Below are 16,128 nucleotides of genomic sequence, written 5' to 3'. Positions count from 1 at the left end.
TCTGCAAAAACAATGAGGTCGGGTTTACTTTTTCTTGTCATAGTATGTAATACATAATTTGGCTTTCCTAGCAAGGAAAGGTCTAGTTCTAGTAGCCAAGGCATTCTTTGGTGTATTGTCTTTAAGGTAAAGCTTAATCTGATCAAGAATCTATGCATGATTCTCAGGATTGTGATTAGTACTCATGCGAGCTGTCATTCTATAACGTGAGCAATACTGAAACAGAGGTGACATAAAAATTAGCAAAGTGTCTATATTGTAATGCTTACAAACCTTCAACCGGCAAAGTCAGAGACTATGGTAGCCGTGAACAGGGAACCAGAAAAAGAGTCTAAAAGGGGCCACCTAACACCAGTCTACCAATGAAGAAATTACAGACTGTGGGTCCCAATTAGAGCTCCATTCCTAAGATAATTTCCTAGGCCAACATCCCGATTTCCCCCGAAAAGAAGAAACCTTATGTATAGGATGTGTGTGTAGCTGTTTAAATCTTAACTAATAAAACATAATTGAATTTTTACATTCAAAAGACAGTTGGCCAAGGAATAATGAACTGATATGTACAAAAATAACTCGGTATCAGAATTATTTAGGTACAATGATTGTAGGAAAGAGATCCTCTTTCAGTAAGATCAGTAGTAAAAGAACTTCCCCGTTCCTCAGTGAGCATTTCATTAAAGTAAGGTTGCTTGCGAAAGAAAAAAAAACCCTCCAAGATAAGATAGAGTCCTTACCTGCATCCATCCAAACAAGACAACAATGCAGTTAGCTTTGGATGTGTTTTACAGGTATTAATGAACCATATCAGTTGTTATCCATGTCCATCTTATAAGTTTTAGTTACTTTAGACAAGCTAGGTTATTCATTGGAACTGGTATGTTTAGCAATCTTTTCTTATTACTTTACAAATGAGTGTTACAGTCTACTTTCTAAATGGTGAAATCCATTAAGCGTCAAACTATTTCGAGAGCCATAGCTCAGTAGCTATGTAACCATATACTTACCTTCAGAATTAGTAAAACCATGGTATCAAAGGTACCCCTTTAGATAAAGGGATGTGAAGTCCGACTTACTTTTTGTCAACCAAAGGTATCAAATGAGGGTGATAACTACCTCGTTTTTTTTAATTAATCAATAAGATACCAGTATAACCGGTATAACCGGTTAGTAGAGTAGCAAGACTCCTTTTCCTTAAAGTGGAACCTTTTTTCAGAGCAATAGCTTGCACGCTATGCCAAAGCCGAAAAAAAACCCGCCATATACTTACCTTCATCATCCCAAGATATCCATAAATCATTAGCAACTTTTTAGGAACAGTAGTGTCCCAAGAGGTTTAAGAACAGTAGCTCGGTTATTATGCCAAGAGCCCAAAGCAGCTGTTTACATACTTACCTTCAAAAATTAATAGACCCATGATTTCATAATACCAGCTATTGGCATCCCTTTAAACAAAGAAAGGTAATGTCTGGCCATGTTCCTGCAAGGTATCAATCATTTTTTCCATTCAATGTAACAACATAAGATACCAAACGAATATCTCCTTTTCCCAATGAGTAGACCAATAAAAAAACTCATAACCAGTAAAGCCCGCAATTGCAAGGTCCTGCAGCGGCTATAACAGAGTAAAAAAAGTCCTCAGCCAAAACCAAGTTACGCAGGTATTGCCTACACTAATATAGTTGACGAACAACAGTCACCTTTTATGCATAAGAAGTTACTAAGACCAAACCATATCAGTACCTAGGTGTAGCAACCGTTGAGAACAGCGAAGTTATCAAGCCAAACCAGCACATATACACACATACACACAAATATACACATACACATTAACTCAGGCTGATGTCAACACATACCCCTATTTCCAAACCAAATGTTTAACCACATTTATGTCTGCAAAGGTAAAGTCCTGCAGCGGCTAAAAAACAGGGCCAATATAACAGCCTGTAACGACAACCAGCTCATGCAGGTGTTCCTTAATACAAAAACCCATAACCAGGTACTTTACTACAAAATGCAGGTAAAGTCCTAAAGCGGTAGAAAAAGCCAATATAGCAATCTGTATAGCTAACACCATTCACTCAGGCGTTCTCTCCATTGATACAGTCAACAAAAGAGGCCCAAAAACAGTTGCTCTTTATGCACAAGCAATCCCAAGGCCCACAACAATGCCCAGGTGTAGCAGTTAAGATTATGCAGCGGCTTTTTACAGAGCCGACCCCTAGATTACATGTAGGCATTCCCTTCAAAAAAACCATTATTTTGCTCAAATGCTAAGCCATATGGCTCAAACGTTTGTCTCTATGTTTAAGACAAATACACAGTGTATAACTCAAACGGCATCTTTCTTCGCTAGCCATGCATAATACTGCAACAACACTCAAAGCTTTGTAGTAAGGTACATGTGTTACTTGAGCTGCAAGCTCCATTTTAGCAAGTTCAGACAGTGGCGAAAAATGAGCGGAAAAAAAGACCTACTCGAGGGCTAAGTGAGGGCCAGAGTATGCCCTCACCTCAATTTATATAGGATGGCATGCACGCTCCCAGAGCCAGCAAGTTGAATGCAATCGGCCGCCCTCAACTGCACGAGCCTGTAGGCGCCATTGCCTGGGGAAGGCGATAGAGAGTGGACAGGGGCCGCCTACCCCATGTGATGATTTCACTTGATTCTTCACGCTTTGGTTAAGCGGGGGTAAAGTCCCCTTATAAGGCAGTTACCAATGGTATGGCAAAAAGGGTATCTTTATTATGCAACCATGGGGGGGGGGGGGGGGGGGGGGGGGGGGGGGGGTTTTAAACACTTATGACCAGTATACTAGTGTGTGTGTGTGTGTGTGTGTGAGAGAGAGAGAGAGAGAGAGAGAGCGCAGAGGGAAAGCGCTGTTGAAAGCAGTTCCATAAAGGTTATCACCTACACGTAGGTCGCAAAAGAAACGCCAAACCTGGCTCGCTTAGTGCAGCTCGCTTGTAAAGCCTGGCTTGTGAGACCCAAAATTAAGAACCTATGGTCGAATAAGTACTAGTTCCTATTGTGTTTTTTATACACTCCTTTTTTAACCATCAACCGTGCTCGGGAAAATTGTGTCTGGGCTTAATATCGTGTTGTTTCCAATTTCAAAAAATTGTTGGTTGAGGGCAAGGGGAAAGGAAAAAATTCCACCCCAAAATAGGGAAAATAGTGTAAAAACCATAAGATAAACCTAATTTTCTAAAATTTCCTCTTTGTAAATTCAAGGAAAAAAACTCTGTATGTTTGGAAAAATGATTTTTCCCGAACGTTGATCTTCAACATGGCATGTCGTAGAGACATCCATGAGATGTCGTTTTCTACACTTACTAAGAGACCTTATTGTTAGGTAAGTTTCTATAGGAAGCTATTGTCTTATTAACCTATCGTACACAATGAGGAGAGGTAGGTATACATAGATAAATTTCAGACGAATTTATCCAAGAATGAGTAACCACCAGTGGGGTTTAGAATAGATTGGTAAATCCCAGGTTCAAAGTTCAAAGCTAAATGTAGCAGTAGGAGCTATTACAATATTTGGTAAATAATGTGTGTGTGTATGTGTGTGTATGTGCGTGTGTGTGTATGTGTGTGTGTGCGTGTGTGTGTGTGTGTGCGTGTGTGTGTGTATGTGTGTATGTGTGTGTGTGTGCGTGTCTGTGTCTGTGTGTGTGTGTGTGTGTGTGTGGATCTTGCTTTAGTTCAACTGTTTGGGTCCCATCAGACGAGCAAAACACGAAATTTTCGTACACTGTCAGCACAAAGTCTGAGATCTACCGTACAACACGCCACATCAACCTCTACGCAATTAAAGCGTGTGAGTGTGTGTCCTACTTTATTTTATGTTTTAGGCCCCTCGGCCAAGGTTCTACAAGTTGGTTGGGTTCCATTTTGTCTTTAGGCCACTCGGTCAGTCTTCAGTAATTTAGGGTTTAGGCACCTCGGCAAAAATCTGCAGGTTGGCTACGGTTAGGATCAGGAAATCCTAACACCCTTGGTCTTCAATGGTTAACACCGCAGCAATTTGTGACAACGGCTGCAAGTCAGTCACCAAAACAATAACGGAAGCAGTTTCCAAACACATCGGCCAATTCTGACGCGCGCAACGATTTTTTCGAGCGGACCACAACAATATGTTTCTACAACAATATCTCCCTCCATGGATGTTCTAATCTCCAAGTACTTTCTCTTTTGATTCAGAGTTTTTCATGTTATTTAAATTTAATGCACGTAGATACCAGAGTGGTCGCATAAGTAATACGGCCAAACTGTAACAGGTATTGCTAGCCAATGGCTCTACTCATAATCCACTTTCTTCTCTTGTGGAAGATCATTTTAAGCTTGACATGCGCCTGTTGATCACCCTTAGGTGGTCCTTTGGCAACACATAGAGGCTCAGATTGATGGTATAAGGTTGTGCTTTGCTCGCACTCCGACTATAGTGCTATTCTGTAGTGAAGGAATTCATTTCCTCTATGACTACTGTACTTCACATGTTTCCTTCACTGGAAATCCATCGTTTTGTGGATTGGCTCTTGCTCCTACGATAATGTTTTTGCCAGTTAGCAATCTTGGTCCTCGATAACCTGATGGGTTCGCTCAATAAAGGATGATAAGATGGCTAGGCAATCCAAGCTTATCTTGCAAGACAATATTTGTTGCCTTGGATGGATGACCTTCTCGATCAACCCTTGGATGTCGATACTTCACCGAGATTGGTCTTTGGTCCGGTTACCATCAAATACGCATACACCTACGTGATGTCTCAAAATTCGTGTTTAGTACAGGGTATGGACATTCCCACGTTTCGGTCTTATCTGTTGGATTGAATGACCTCTTTCGTCCGTATCTAGGAAAGTAAATTGTCGTGTTCCTCGACGGCATACTTCTTTTATAGCCGAACACTCAAGGAACATTTGCAACACCTTCGCCTTGTCTTACGTAATTTACGTCGAGAGAAGTTGCATGCAAAGCAATCCAAGTGCGAATTTTTCCACACGAAGTTGTTGTATCTCGCCTTTGTCATCTCAGTTGATGGCATCCGCATTTATCCCGAAAAGGTACGAGTGGTCCAATAAAGGCCCATTTTGCGAACCATATGGCAAGTGAAATCTTTCCTAGGTTCTACCGGATTTTTTCAAAGAATTCATCAAAGACTTTGCCAAGATTCCCTTTACACGTTTAGTAACGGAAAAGTATTCCATTCATATTGGATTACTTTTCAAGTAAGGCAAAGTCTATGTGCCCAATGATGAGGATATTCGCAAGAGGATTTTGTCTGAGTGTCACAATGCTCCCAGCGCGGGACACCCTGACATACACCGTACTTTGATCTTAGTATTGGTCCCACATGAAAGCTTTCGTTGCGACATACGTGCGGGGATGCGCGCAGTGTTAGCTTAACAAAGGTGACCGTCAAAAACCTGATGGGTCTTACATCCTTTGAAAATTCCCGATGAGAAACGGACTAGCATTTCTATGGCCTTTGTAGTTGGATTGCCCTAGAACAATCATGGTCATGAAGCAATAAATAATGGAGGACATGCTTCGCGCACGTCTCCCATCCTCGATCTAGTTGGGAGCATTATCTCCCACAAATTCAATTTGCTTAAAACAGTACTAAGCACTCAGTTATAACCCGTTCATGCTTATGTAGGATTATGAGCCCAAACCATCGATCGCTACTAGACTCATGGGGGTCAAGGTGCACTCCAGGCTCGTGATCTCCAGGCGAGAATGTGGATGTATCTTAAGATACCAAAGGATTCTAAAGCAATCCGTACTAGTCAATGTTCGAAATTATATTCACAACAGTGTGGGCCATTCCAAATCAAAGTTACACGAAATGGGAACGCGGAATGGGAGCAGGGGCTTCCAGAACGTTTTTGAAGGAAAGGGGGGGGAGGGGGGGGGGGGGGGGGGGGGGGGGGGGGGGGGGGGGGGGGGGGGGGGGGGGGGGGTATATAGCAGAATGACAACGGGGGCCGGAATGGTAAACCTAAAATATGCCATGGGAGCCCCCGTTCTTGACTCTTGAGAGCTTGAGGCTCGAGGGAGAGGGTTTGGAATCTGGATTATATAGGAGAGGATGGGAAGGATACCCGCTCCCCCAAAAAAAAAGGTTCAAACAGCACTGCCAAAACATTCTTGTTTTTTCAAAGAAGGACTAGATTTTTCAAATTTGAAAAAAATGGCGTTCCGATCCGCGCTGCGAGTTTCGCTGCCTATTCTAGGGTCCGTTCGGCCTGCCGTTCTGGTTTTTCTTGGGGACAGAACGATGTTCCGTTTCCATCTCCGATCGGAGGGAGCTCCACGCTTGGGAACGCATTCCAAGAACGGAACGGCCCTGTTCCGCCCGTTCCCTATTACACTGTTCCAAGTTATCAAGAAGATTAGTGATGACTCCTCCAAATTGGATCTACTCTCCAACATTACTATCCATCCCGTGTTTTAAGTTAGCCGCTTGAAGGAGTGGTTGGGACAGGATGCACAAGTTATTCCTCTAGAGGAAGTCGCGAGTTTGGGAGATACCACTCGTTACGTTCCACTGGAGCCCGAAGTTCTTGATCAAAGGGTCGAATGGCGCAAAGGCTTCGTTACCCCGAGTATTTGATCAAGGGGAAGCATTGACCCGAGTCGACTGTTACTTGGGAATCAGTACAATCATTGAAGACAAGAAGGATATTGTTGAGGACAACAATTCAAAATAAGGGGGGAAGCGTTACATCCCCAGACATCAAGATGGGTGCTTGAGTTATGTCCGACCAAGTGTGAACATGGCCCTAAGGTTAGGGTGGTTAAGGAATCCTATAAATTGGACCCTTGGCTCATTTGTGAGCCATCTTGTATGCTTGGACTCTATGCCCTTGGCAGCTCTATTGTAACAAACTGCTGACGTGTCAAAGCCTAAAGAATGGAGCCAACTTGCAGATGTCGGCCGAGGGGCCTAAACCCTAAGAAGAACAAGTAACAGAAGAAGAAGTCCTACCAACTTATGGGGACCCCGTTCGATGGGGCCCCAAGTGACATAAAGGATTAAAATAAAGCGGGACCCGCACACACACAAAAACCGACGACGTGGCAGATATCCAAAAATTACGTTGGCATGATGACGTGCTAGGCTACGGATTTCCGCGTTTTGCGCTGGCTGATGACGTGGCAGCTGTACGGATTTCCGTAAATTACGCTGACAACTTTTGGCATTGCTTTTTGGACCAGAAGCTTTTGAGTTTTGAAGGCTTTTCACTGTAACTATTTTTCAGGCCAAGGGCCTTTAAATATGAGGTTAGGGCTCATTCTCTGACATGCTTCCTGGAGAAGGTGCAGAGTCTGGAGTACCGGCTTGTACTGTGTTGATGCAATATAAAGAAATACCGAAAGGGGCGCCAAGATTTGGGGCCAATACTCTCAGGGGTGGAATTCAGTTCCGCCACTCCGTGTCGCGTGTCGTCTCTCTCTTTCAGTTCAGTTGTTATTGAAGTGCTAAAAGTCTGTTCAGTCTGTTCTTTTCTATTGGCACCTGGTGACGTCTTGTGACAGTGGTATCAGAGCATCAAGCGTGTGCTTTTCTGAAAGCACACTGGTCCCACAAAAGAGCAAACAGAGCAAACCAGAGACTTTATCTGAGGTATGGAGGTATGCTCACCCCCCGACACCGGGCTTATTAGCCACTCCCACCCTTATTTCATCGCGCGCGCTCCCGTCTTCACCGCTCATGTCTTACAGGGCATAAGCCATTAAGATCACTTGTAAGAGAAGGATCCAAGATTTGTTTCAAGCTGCTGTTTTTCTCAGAGACAGTACCATGCAAATGTCCATAGCTACCAAGCCGCACACTTCCAAGGACTTGGCAAGCTTTCAAGAAAAAAAAATTTGCCCGAAGTTATATGGTTTGTGACATCTTCCTTCGGAGTGCAACTTCTGGCAGAGTGGGTATCCTGGAATGCTTGCCATGGAAACCCTAGCAGATTATAACTTGAATTTCTCGACATCTCCCTGTAGATGTCTCTTCACGATCAGATGACCTTGGAGGTCCAGTGCGATTGCTATCTTGGGACTACCATCGCCGCCAAAGAAACACTGTTTGTCCAAGAGCTGATGGACCATGTTGTGCTCGGCTACGACCCTATGGAATGAACCTAACCCTAATTTTTTGGTGCAGGTTTCAAGATGGAAGTCATTCAACTTTTCGAGCTCGATTGATGTCGGAGATTGCTTTTTAAGTTTGAAATCTGTTTGAGAACTTGTTTGGTGATCCTGTTTGGAATTTTTTTGAAATGGATGGTATCTGTCTTGAACCTGTCTTGGTGCCGGTTTGAATTGTTTGACTCTGGTTTTAATACTGGTTTCAATGATTGGTGATTTTACTCCCGGGTGGAGTAGTGAGAAAAGATGTTTGAGAATGCTTGTTCATACTCATGGCCCGGACCCTTGTGGTTATTTGCGGGGGGAGTATTGAATGATTGAGAAGTGCTGGGGGGAGGGGGAGTTGAATGGTTGAAAAATGTTGTTTTTTTAACTCGTGGCCCGGACCCTTGTGGTTATTTACGGGGGGAGTATTGTTGTTGTTACTCGTGGCAGGGACCTGTGTGGTTATTTACGGGGGAGTATTAAGAAGTCTGAGTAGTGGTTACTCTCAGCACCTCCAAACGACGCAGACTGCGGTCTGGGGGGCGTTTGGTTGTAAGAGGCCTCTATATCTCATGGCCCGGACCTTTTTAGGTTATTTGCGGGAGGAGTGATGAGGGAGTCGTTGAATATCTCCCAGCCCGGACCTTCTTAGGTTATGCGGGAGGAGTGTTCATCGGCGGCTTTATGTTTCTATGTCTTGTAACATGCATATGTAAGCATTTATGTTGCATTGTGATGTGCCAACTACTGAATATTCCTAATTGGATGAGATCGCCTGGGTATGTAATTTTAGTGCATCAAGCCACCCGTGAAAGATCAGTACGGTCTGGGTGTGATGGCTAATTTTACTACGTCGGAATATCAAGAGTTCCGATCTGGACGAAAGGAGAAGCTAACTCCTTGATCAAAACAGTCGAAAGGAGAAGCTAACTCCTTGATCAAAAGAGCAGAAAGGAGAAGCTAACTCTTTAATAAAAAGAGCAAACTAATTGTCCCTCGGAATGTCCCTCGGAAATTTTTGAGCTAACTTGAGTTGTTTTGCAGATATGTTGTAATCGCGGACGATTACTCTCTTTTAAGGGGAGATGTAACAAACTACTTACGTGTCAAAGCCTAAAGAATGGAGCCAACTTGCAGATGTCGGCCGAGGGGCCTAAACCCTAAGAAGGACAAGTAACAGAAGAAGAAGTCCTACCAACTTATGGGGACCCCGTTTGATGGGCCCCCAAGTGACATAAAGGATTAAAATAAAGTAGGACCCGCACACACACAAAAACTAATGACGTGGCAGATTTTCAAAAATTGCGCTGGCATGATGACGTGGCAGGCTGTACGGATTTCCGCGTTTTGCGTTAGCCGATGACGTGGCAGTTGTACGGACTTTCGTAAATTACGCTGACAGCTTTTGGCATTGCTTTTTGGACCAGAAGCTTTTGAGTTTTCAAGGCTTTTCACTGTAACTACTTTTCAGGCCAAGGGCCTTTAAAGATGAGGTTAGGGCTCATTCTCTGGCATGCTGCCTGCAGAAGGTGCAGAGTCTAGAGTACCGGCTTGTGCTGTGTTGATGCAATATAAAGAAATACCGAAAGGGGCGCCAAGGTTTGGGGCCAATACTCTCACGGGTGGAATTCAATTCCGCCACTCCGTGTCGCGTGTCGTCTCTCTCTTTCAGTTCAGTTGTTATTAAACTGCTAAAAGTCTATTCAGTTTGTTCTTTTCTATTGGCACGTGGTGCCCGTCTTGTGACATCTATCCACATATCCGTATCGGTGTGGGCTTTGTGGTATGGTGGTAGAGGCTAGCACATTTGTTGCAAGCTCCCAAGCTCAAGGGTGAGCCCGTATTGGCTCTATGGTTGGGAGGTAAGTCTCATGTCCTCCCTCTATGCTCATTTATGCATATGGATTGTGTCATGTCATGTGTGCAAGACGGATCCAGCGAGGGACTAACACAGAGGCTTTTAGTATCAAATTATGTTCTCAAACCACTAGCCCTAATTACCTTCAGAGTAACGCTCCTTTGCCTAGCAAGAATCGGCTACAGGAAAGCGAGAGAAGATTTAAAAGACAAAAGAACTCTGAAAAGCGAGCAGATCGAGTAGAACGAGTATGTGTGTATAATAATATACATATTTATTTATTTCTATTTATTTCTTTATTTATTTTTATTAATATTTACATATACACCTACGTCTACATACGACACACTACACGTGTACAGTTATACTATAATTAGATGTGCATGTACCTAATTATATGTATGGATGTATGTATGTATATTTATGAATGGCATACATGCCCATAACTCTAGACTCCATATAGAAAGCAGTTTTTAGTTTGTGTTTCGTATATTTCATCGGAAGGTTTCACAAGTTTCAAGGTTTCAGGGCTTCATACCCATGAAACGGTTTTTATGTCATGCTTAAACCGTTCAAGGCTTGAAACATTTCACCTGTCTAGACCCACCGAAACATGTCTCATGGCGACCATGCTCCTGACGGAAATCGCTAGAGAGAAATGCTGGTGTAGAGAGAGAGAGAGAGAGAGAGAGAGAGAATCCCAAGATGCTGGCTAGTGCAAACAACACACAATGATTATACAAAGGGGGGGTGGCTCCCTATAAAGGGGGCATCACGTTAAATGTTAGGGAGAGATTCTAGTTCCTAATTATAAACTTACGTGATAGCACTTACTTAAAAGCCTCTATAGAAGGCATCTCCTACTACATTCTTGCTATCAACATAGAGAGGAAGTTGGCCCATCTCATCTGCTTTTATAATAATTTCCTTTAGGTGAGGAAATATCTTGGACTTAGGCAATCAATCTTAAAAATCAAATCATCCCTGAGAAGGCAATGTTCCCAAACGGAAAGTGCACGTATCGTAGTGATAAGTTCTTTCTCATAAATAGAAACATACAGCTTGTATCGAGGCGTATTCTTTCAAAGCAATAACATGCCCTTGATTTAGTATTGTATTGATGAAATTTTCTAGAGGTATCACAACGTACTCATTTAGATCTGAAATTGTCAAAATATGTCCATGACTTTAAAGGTACTTATGCTTGTTGAAAACTCCCTTTTGGCCTCTTTGCCGAGTAAAAGGAACCTTCTCCTTTGTGAAATCATGGAGAGATCCTCGTTTGAATCATCTATAGTATGAATAAAACCATGTAGGTCATATTTTGTAGGAGAGGAGCAGCTACATTAGAAATCCTCGTATCAATCACCTTTAGTATGAACAAAACCGTGCAGGTCATATATTGTAGTTTGTATAGTTCAATAATTGACTATCTCAATTTTAATTGGATCCATTCTCGCTTGGTTGTGAGAGACTCTATGGCCTAAATGATAAATCTCCAATAAGAAGAATTCACATTTCTTTTCATTAATTTGAAGCTTATGCATGCGTAACTCACGGAAGATTATGTTTAAGTGCCTTCAATGTTCTTCTTCAACCTCTGAAAAGCCTAAGATGTCATCAAAGAGCACCCTTGTGAAGTGTCTATGAGACCTCAATATGAGATCCATCATGTGGCTAAAGGTCATTGGTGCATTAATTAAGCCAATAAGCATCACCAAGGACTCATCGAGTCCTAAGATTGTGCACAAAGTTGTCTTATGCACATCTTCAAAATCTATGGGTATCATCTACATAGCAACTAGGTATGGGACGGGACATATAATACGTCAAAGTATAATACGCGTAGTAGGCATCTTTTTCAAGGACCCTAATAAAAAAAACATGATTTTTATATTATAGAATTTTCTTCCATAGCCCTACACATAAGTTAGTTATGACATATGTATAATGAATTGTATGGCATAATACAAAAATACTCACTAACCATGAGACCCTTCTCTAAAACCTTGATGACTTGACTTAGTATCTCTTCTTGTTGACTTAGGCTCACCCAGTTAGGGGTTGGTTTGGAGAAGAATTTAGAACTCCTAGGTGGCAGATCAATCCCATGATCTTTCGAGCGTTTGTGTGGCACCCATGTAGGTAGAAAGTCTATGAAACAATCTTTATACTTATCAAGGAGCTCAATCCTACTTTGATCCTTAACTTGAACGCAAGCGTTTTCCACTCTCGTGCAAAAATTTAGTGGCTGTGAACTGCCTGATAAACAAGAGTGCTGTTGAAGCATCTCTCCGACCATTGTAACTATCAAACTTGACATTGTCTCCAAATTGTTTTTCTTCTTCTGTGTAGCTTGCTGCTTCATGTTCAGCTTTGCTATGTTAGCCATGACTGTGGAAGTAGTAGAAGCAAAAAAATCTGGACAATAAAGAGACAGAAATAGAAACTTCATGTTGATGTTGCAGAAGAGAGAGAGAAGGATTAGAGTCAGCGGTCTGATTTCTTCTTCGGTTGCCTTAAGCATCTCACTCTCTTGGTGTGTGTGCACCTTTCTCTTGTTGTTGCTGCCCGTGCTTGAGCATCTTGCATCTTGTTGTTGTTGTTGTTGTTCTTGCTCATCTCTCCGTGCTTGAGCATCTTACTCTCACACCGTCTTTAGAGATGGCCAAGTGATTGCGAAATAGAGGAGCAAGGGCCGAACCTAATAGACAAGAGACACAAATGGTGGAGTTCAACTCTGAGAAGCGATAGCGCCTCAACTAAGCACAATTGACAATGTTTCTTTTATTTTATCAATCAATGTCAAAGTTGCAACTGTCAGAGCATACACACACTCCGTCTAAGTCTTCCACACAGTTCCAGTCCAAGGGCTAGTGGCACTTCTATCCTCCTATTGCAAGATCATATGCCATGCATGCCTCACTATATCTCCGGTTCATGAAATTGTGATACAATTTGTCTTAAGAGCAAAGAGCATTACTTGTTCCAACCTACATGTGACTGAGCACAACCAAAACCTAGCATATATAACTCCTTAATCACAGAAAAAAAAGGAAAGAAGATTAACCTGCGTAGAGCAACAAACTCTGCAGTTGACAGTCGACTAGCCAAAAGCGCAAGCAAAGATGCGCAGCCTGCACCCACCTTCTCTGCAGTTATCTGCTCCTGCTGCAAGACCACCCAACAGCTTCATGACCCAAAGCGTGGCTCTCTGGATCTCTCCTTCACATGTGTCTCGAGGATGTGGAGCTTCCCTCCCATCAAGATTTTATGCCGTTTCTTTGCAAGAAGTCTCAAGCCCTCGACTACCTGCCACAACAGAAGAAGAAAATCGCCGCGCACGGCAGTCAACTGAACTAGGCAGACAATGGGATGTGTAATAAGCGAAGATTCGCAGCTCACTGATTTCTTTGACTCGGGCAATGAGCGATAGCGCTGGTAGGCATAGTTTACCAAACTTGAAATTAACATATTGCCTCTTATTTGGAAATTTCCATTTCCCACCTTCAAAACATACATTATGTGTGCACCAGGGGACTCTCTCTCTCTCTCTCTCTCCAAGGCAGCTGAGGGAGCCCTTTGCTCTCTATCACAGGCAATGGGCACTTGTACCGAAAATGAGGGCAGAAGCGATGGGGGTAGTGATCGCTTGAGCAGAGGGGCAGAGCCTAAGGCTTGTGAATTTTACTTTAATTTTTTTGGGGGGGGAGGCATCTCATTGTACTAACATCTAGACGGTTCCAAAAAAATGCAAATTGGGTAGAATCTTTTGGGATTCCACTCGCTTTCTCTTCTATCTTCCAACAAGCCTCTAGCAGGTGGAATGGGGCCATAGGACAGCAATTGCGCAGCTTTGCCACTTTGCTAGCTCGGGGCTCATCGCCAGTTGTGTGCTCTCTATATCTCTCTCCCAAAGCTTCTCTCTCTCTCTCTCTCTCTCTCTCTCTCTCTCTCTCTCTCTCTCTCTCTCTCTCTCTCTCTCTCTCTCTCTCTCTCTCTGGCAACGAGGCCCCAATCTCGTCGCATCCTTGTGAGGAGGGAGGAGAGCAGCAAGCTGCTCGGATGAACATGTTTAGGGCCGTAGGGACTCTCTCTATATCTCTCTCGTGTGCAGGAGTCCCTGCTCACTGGCTCGCTCTCGGCTTGTGCGTGCGCGACCATGCTGCCTTCCTCTCGCAGTGTCGGGCCCGTTGCCTTCACCTTGTGTAGTGCTCAAGAGCATAGTCAACAAGGTGTCGGTTGTTAGCAAGTTTTTTTTTTTTTTAATGCCATGTGGTGGGATTTTTAAATTTTACTAACCTATATACAAACCTCATGGTCTGTTGGTAATAGAAAATTTAAATTTCAAAGATACACTATCATACTGGAATCTTTGCAGATTCCTCCTCTACATGTTCTCTCAACATCAGACCCATAACAAACCAAAAATGCCATGTCGTCAAGCCAGACTTGAACCCTGGTGCACAAGGGAGTAAATCAGACACATTCACCCCCCCCCCCCCCCTGTCTCTCTTGCTTCGCCTCCAGTCAATCTGCCTCTCCTACCTGTTGGGGTATAGACGTATGTGCTTTGCTCGACCGTCCAGTCTATGGCACCTGCCCACTGATACCTTATTCTTGTGTATATATACAAAGAATAAGGGGCAGCTCATAGTAGAGTCTTGCTCCACCCACACACTATGTACTCTCTTCTTCTCTCCTTCCCATATGCACACAACACCGTGCACGCACGCATCCGCATACACACACTCTTCAACTGGTATCAGAGCTTTGGTGATGCGTACGTGACGGCTTCTTGGTGAGATGGAAGTGACGGAGCTCAGCTATGGCGGCTTGAGCTCCATGGCGGTGCATCCGGCTAGACGGTGTCGGATCTGAGCTTAGACATGTATATTCAGCTTGTATAGAGTTTGTGTAGCAAGTCAATGCTGAATTTGCAAAGAAACAACAGGAACAAGAAGTGTTGCAGCTCGTTTTTGTTGTTTTTGACTCCGAAACAGTATTGTTTTGCATATCTCCGTCACACAAAGTCGGATGGATATGATCTAGGAGTTTAGATTGGGATTTTGGCGCATTCCGAACATGATTCTTATGTCCATTTTTTGAAATTATGATCAAAATTACAGCAAGTACAACAACAGCAAGTTTATGTTGCGTTTTTGGATCGAAAATGGATGTTTTTTTATTAAAAAAAATTAATGTTTTTGGCATATCTCTCACACCCAGACTCAGATATATGTGATCCAGGATTCTACCCTTGGGTTTTGGCACGTTGTAGACGTGCTGGTCATATTAAAAAAAATTAGAATTTGAGTGCTAATTTTTTTACAGTAGCCTATTATCAATCTCGACATATCAAAGTTTTGCAGTTTGATTCCTACATTGTAGAGAGTGATGCGGTTTGCATCTTTGGCTATGTATAACACACTGTGGTGTCTATTTGAGAGAGAATTTACTTTGTTTTTCATATGCAAGTGATGCTTTGGGATGTGATTTTTGGATTGTTACACATCTGGATACGGTTTTATGCGCATTGTATGATTGTGTGGGCCATTCCAGAGAGCTTTTTTAGCACAGTTCCGTGCAGTTTCATGCTATGTATGTATTTTGTGGATACCACTTGAGCTAAGTGTAGCTTGTAGGTAGCATGTACATGTTCATAGAGCCACTCATTTAGGAGTGAACCAGTTTGACAAGCTTTTGGCAGTACATGTAGACCATTTGTGGATCTACTTACTGAAACACTGAGTGTTTGCTTTTCATGAAATTTGGTGAGATTTTTTGAGTTTTTACTCATTTTACATGGATAAATCTGTCAACTTTTCCCATATTATCGCCATGGTTTATACATATCCTTGGTTTGCTCTCTGATGGTTTACTGATCGAGTTTACTCTCACTCTAGCAGTTATCTACAATTTTCTAGCTTGCGGTTTGCGTTGAGTTTTGGCTCATTTTGCAAGGAAACTCTGTTCAATTTTCCCCATCTTCTCGCCATAAAAGTTTACAGTGTTATGCCATATTGTACAATGGTCGATATATTCCCGAGTGTTCACTCCCACTTTGATAGGTATTGTCAGCTTGGACATAGTTTGGTGTTCTTGTACCCACTCTCGCACGAGTGAGATTAGTGTT

The 16,128-nt window shown here is 42.8% G+C and overlaps 1 protein-coding gene across 13 annotated transcripts in view; it reads right to left on the bottom strand.

Moving 5' to 3' along the window:
• Positions 1 to 13,202, bottom strand: part of LOC147424621 (uncharacterized) — a 77,375-nt gene extending 64,173 nt beyond the window's left edge. For 3 of the 13 annotated variants that reach the window (XM_086500753.1, XM_086500755.1, XM_086500757.1), the window contains exon 1: positions 13,063 to 13,202. Coding sequence is in view for 6 of the 13 variants with exons in the window: in XM_086500758.1 (XP_086356884.1) it covers positions 12,544 to 12,577 (34 nt within the window). In the remaining 7 variants the exon portion in view is untranslated. Of the gene's footprint in view, positions 1 to 12,543; positions 12,669 to 13,062 lie in introns of those variants that run through there. The other 10 variants (XM_086500750.1, XM_086500754.1, XM_086500756.1 and 7 more) reach the window with 6 other exon arrangements.
• Positions 13,203 to 16,128: the final 2,926 nt, after the last annotated feature.

The sequence above is a fragment of the Adiantum capillus-veneris genome, chromosome 25 (assembly GCF_014529385.1).
Source record: "Adiantum capillus-veneris isolate H3 chromosome 25, ASM1452938v2, whole genome shotgun sequence".
NCBI lineage: Eukaryota > Viridiplantae > Streptophyta > Polypodiopsida > Polypodiales > Pteridaceae > Adiantum > Adiantum capillus-veneris.
This window is presented reverse-complemented; position numbering and strand designations above follow the sequence as displayed.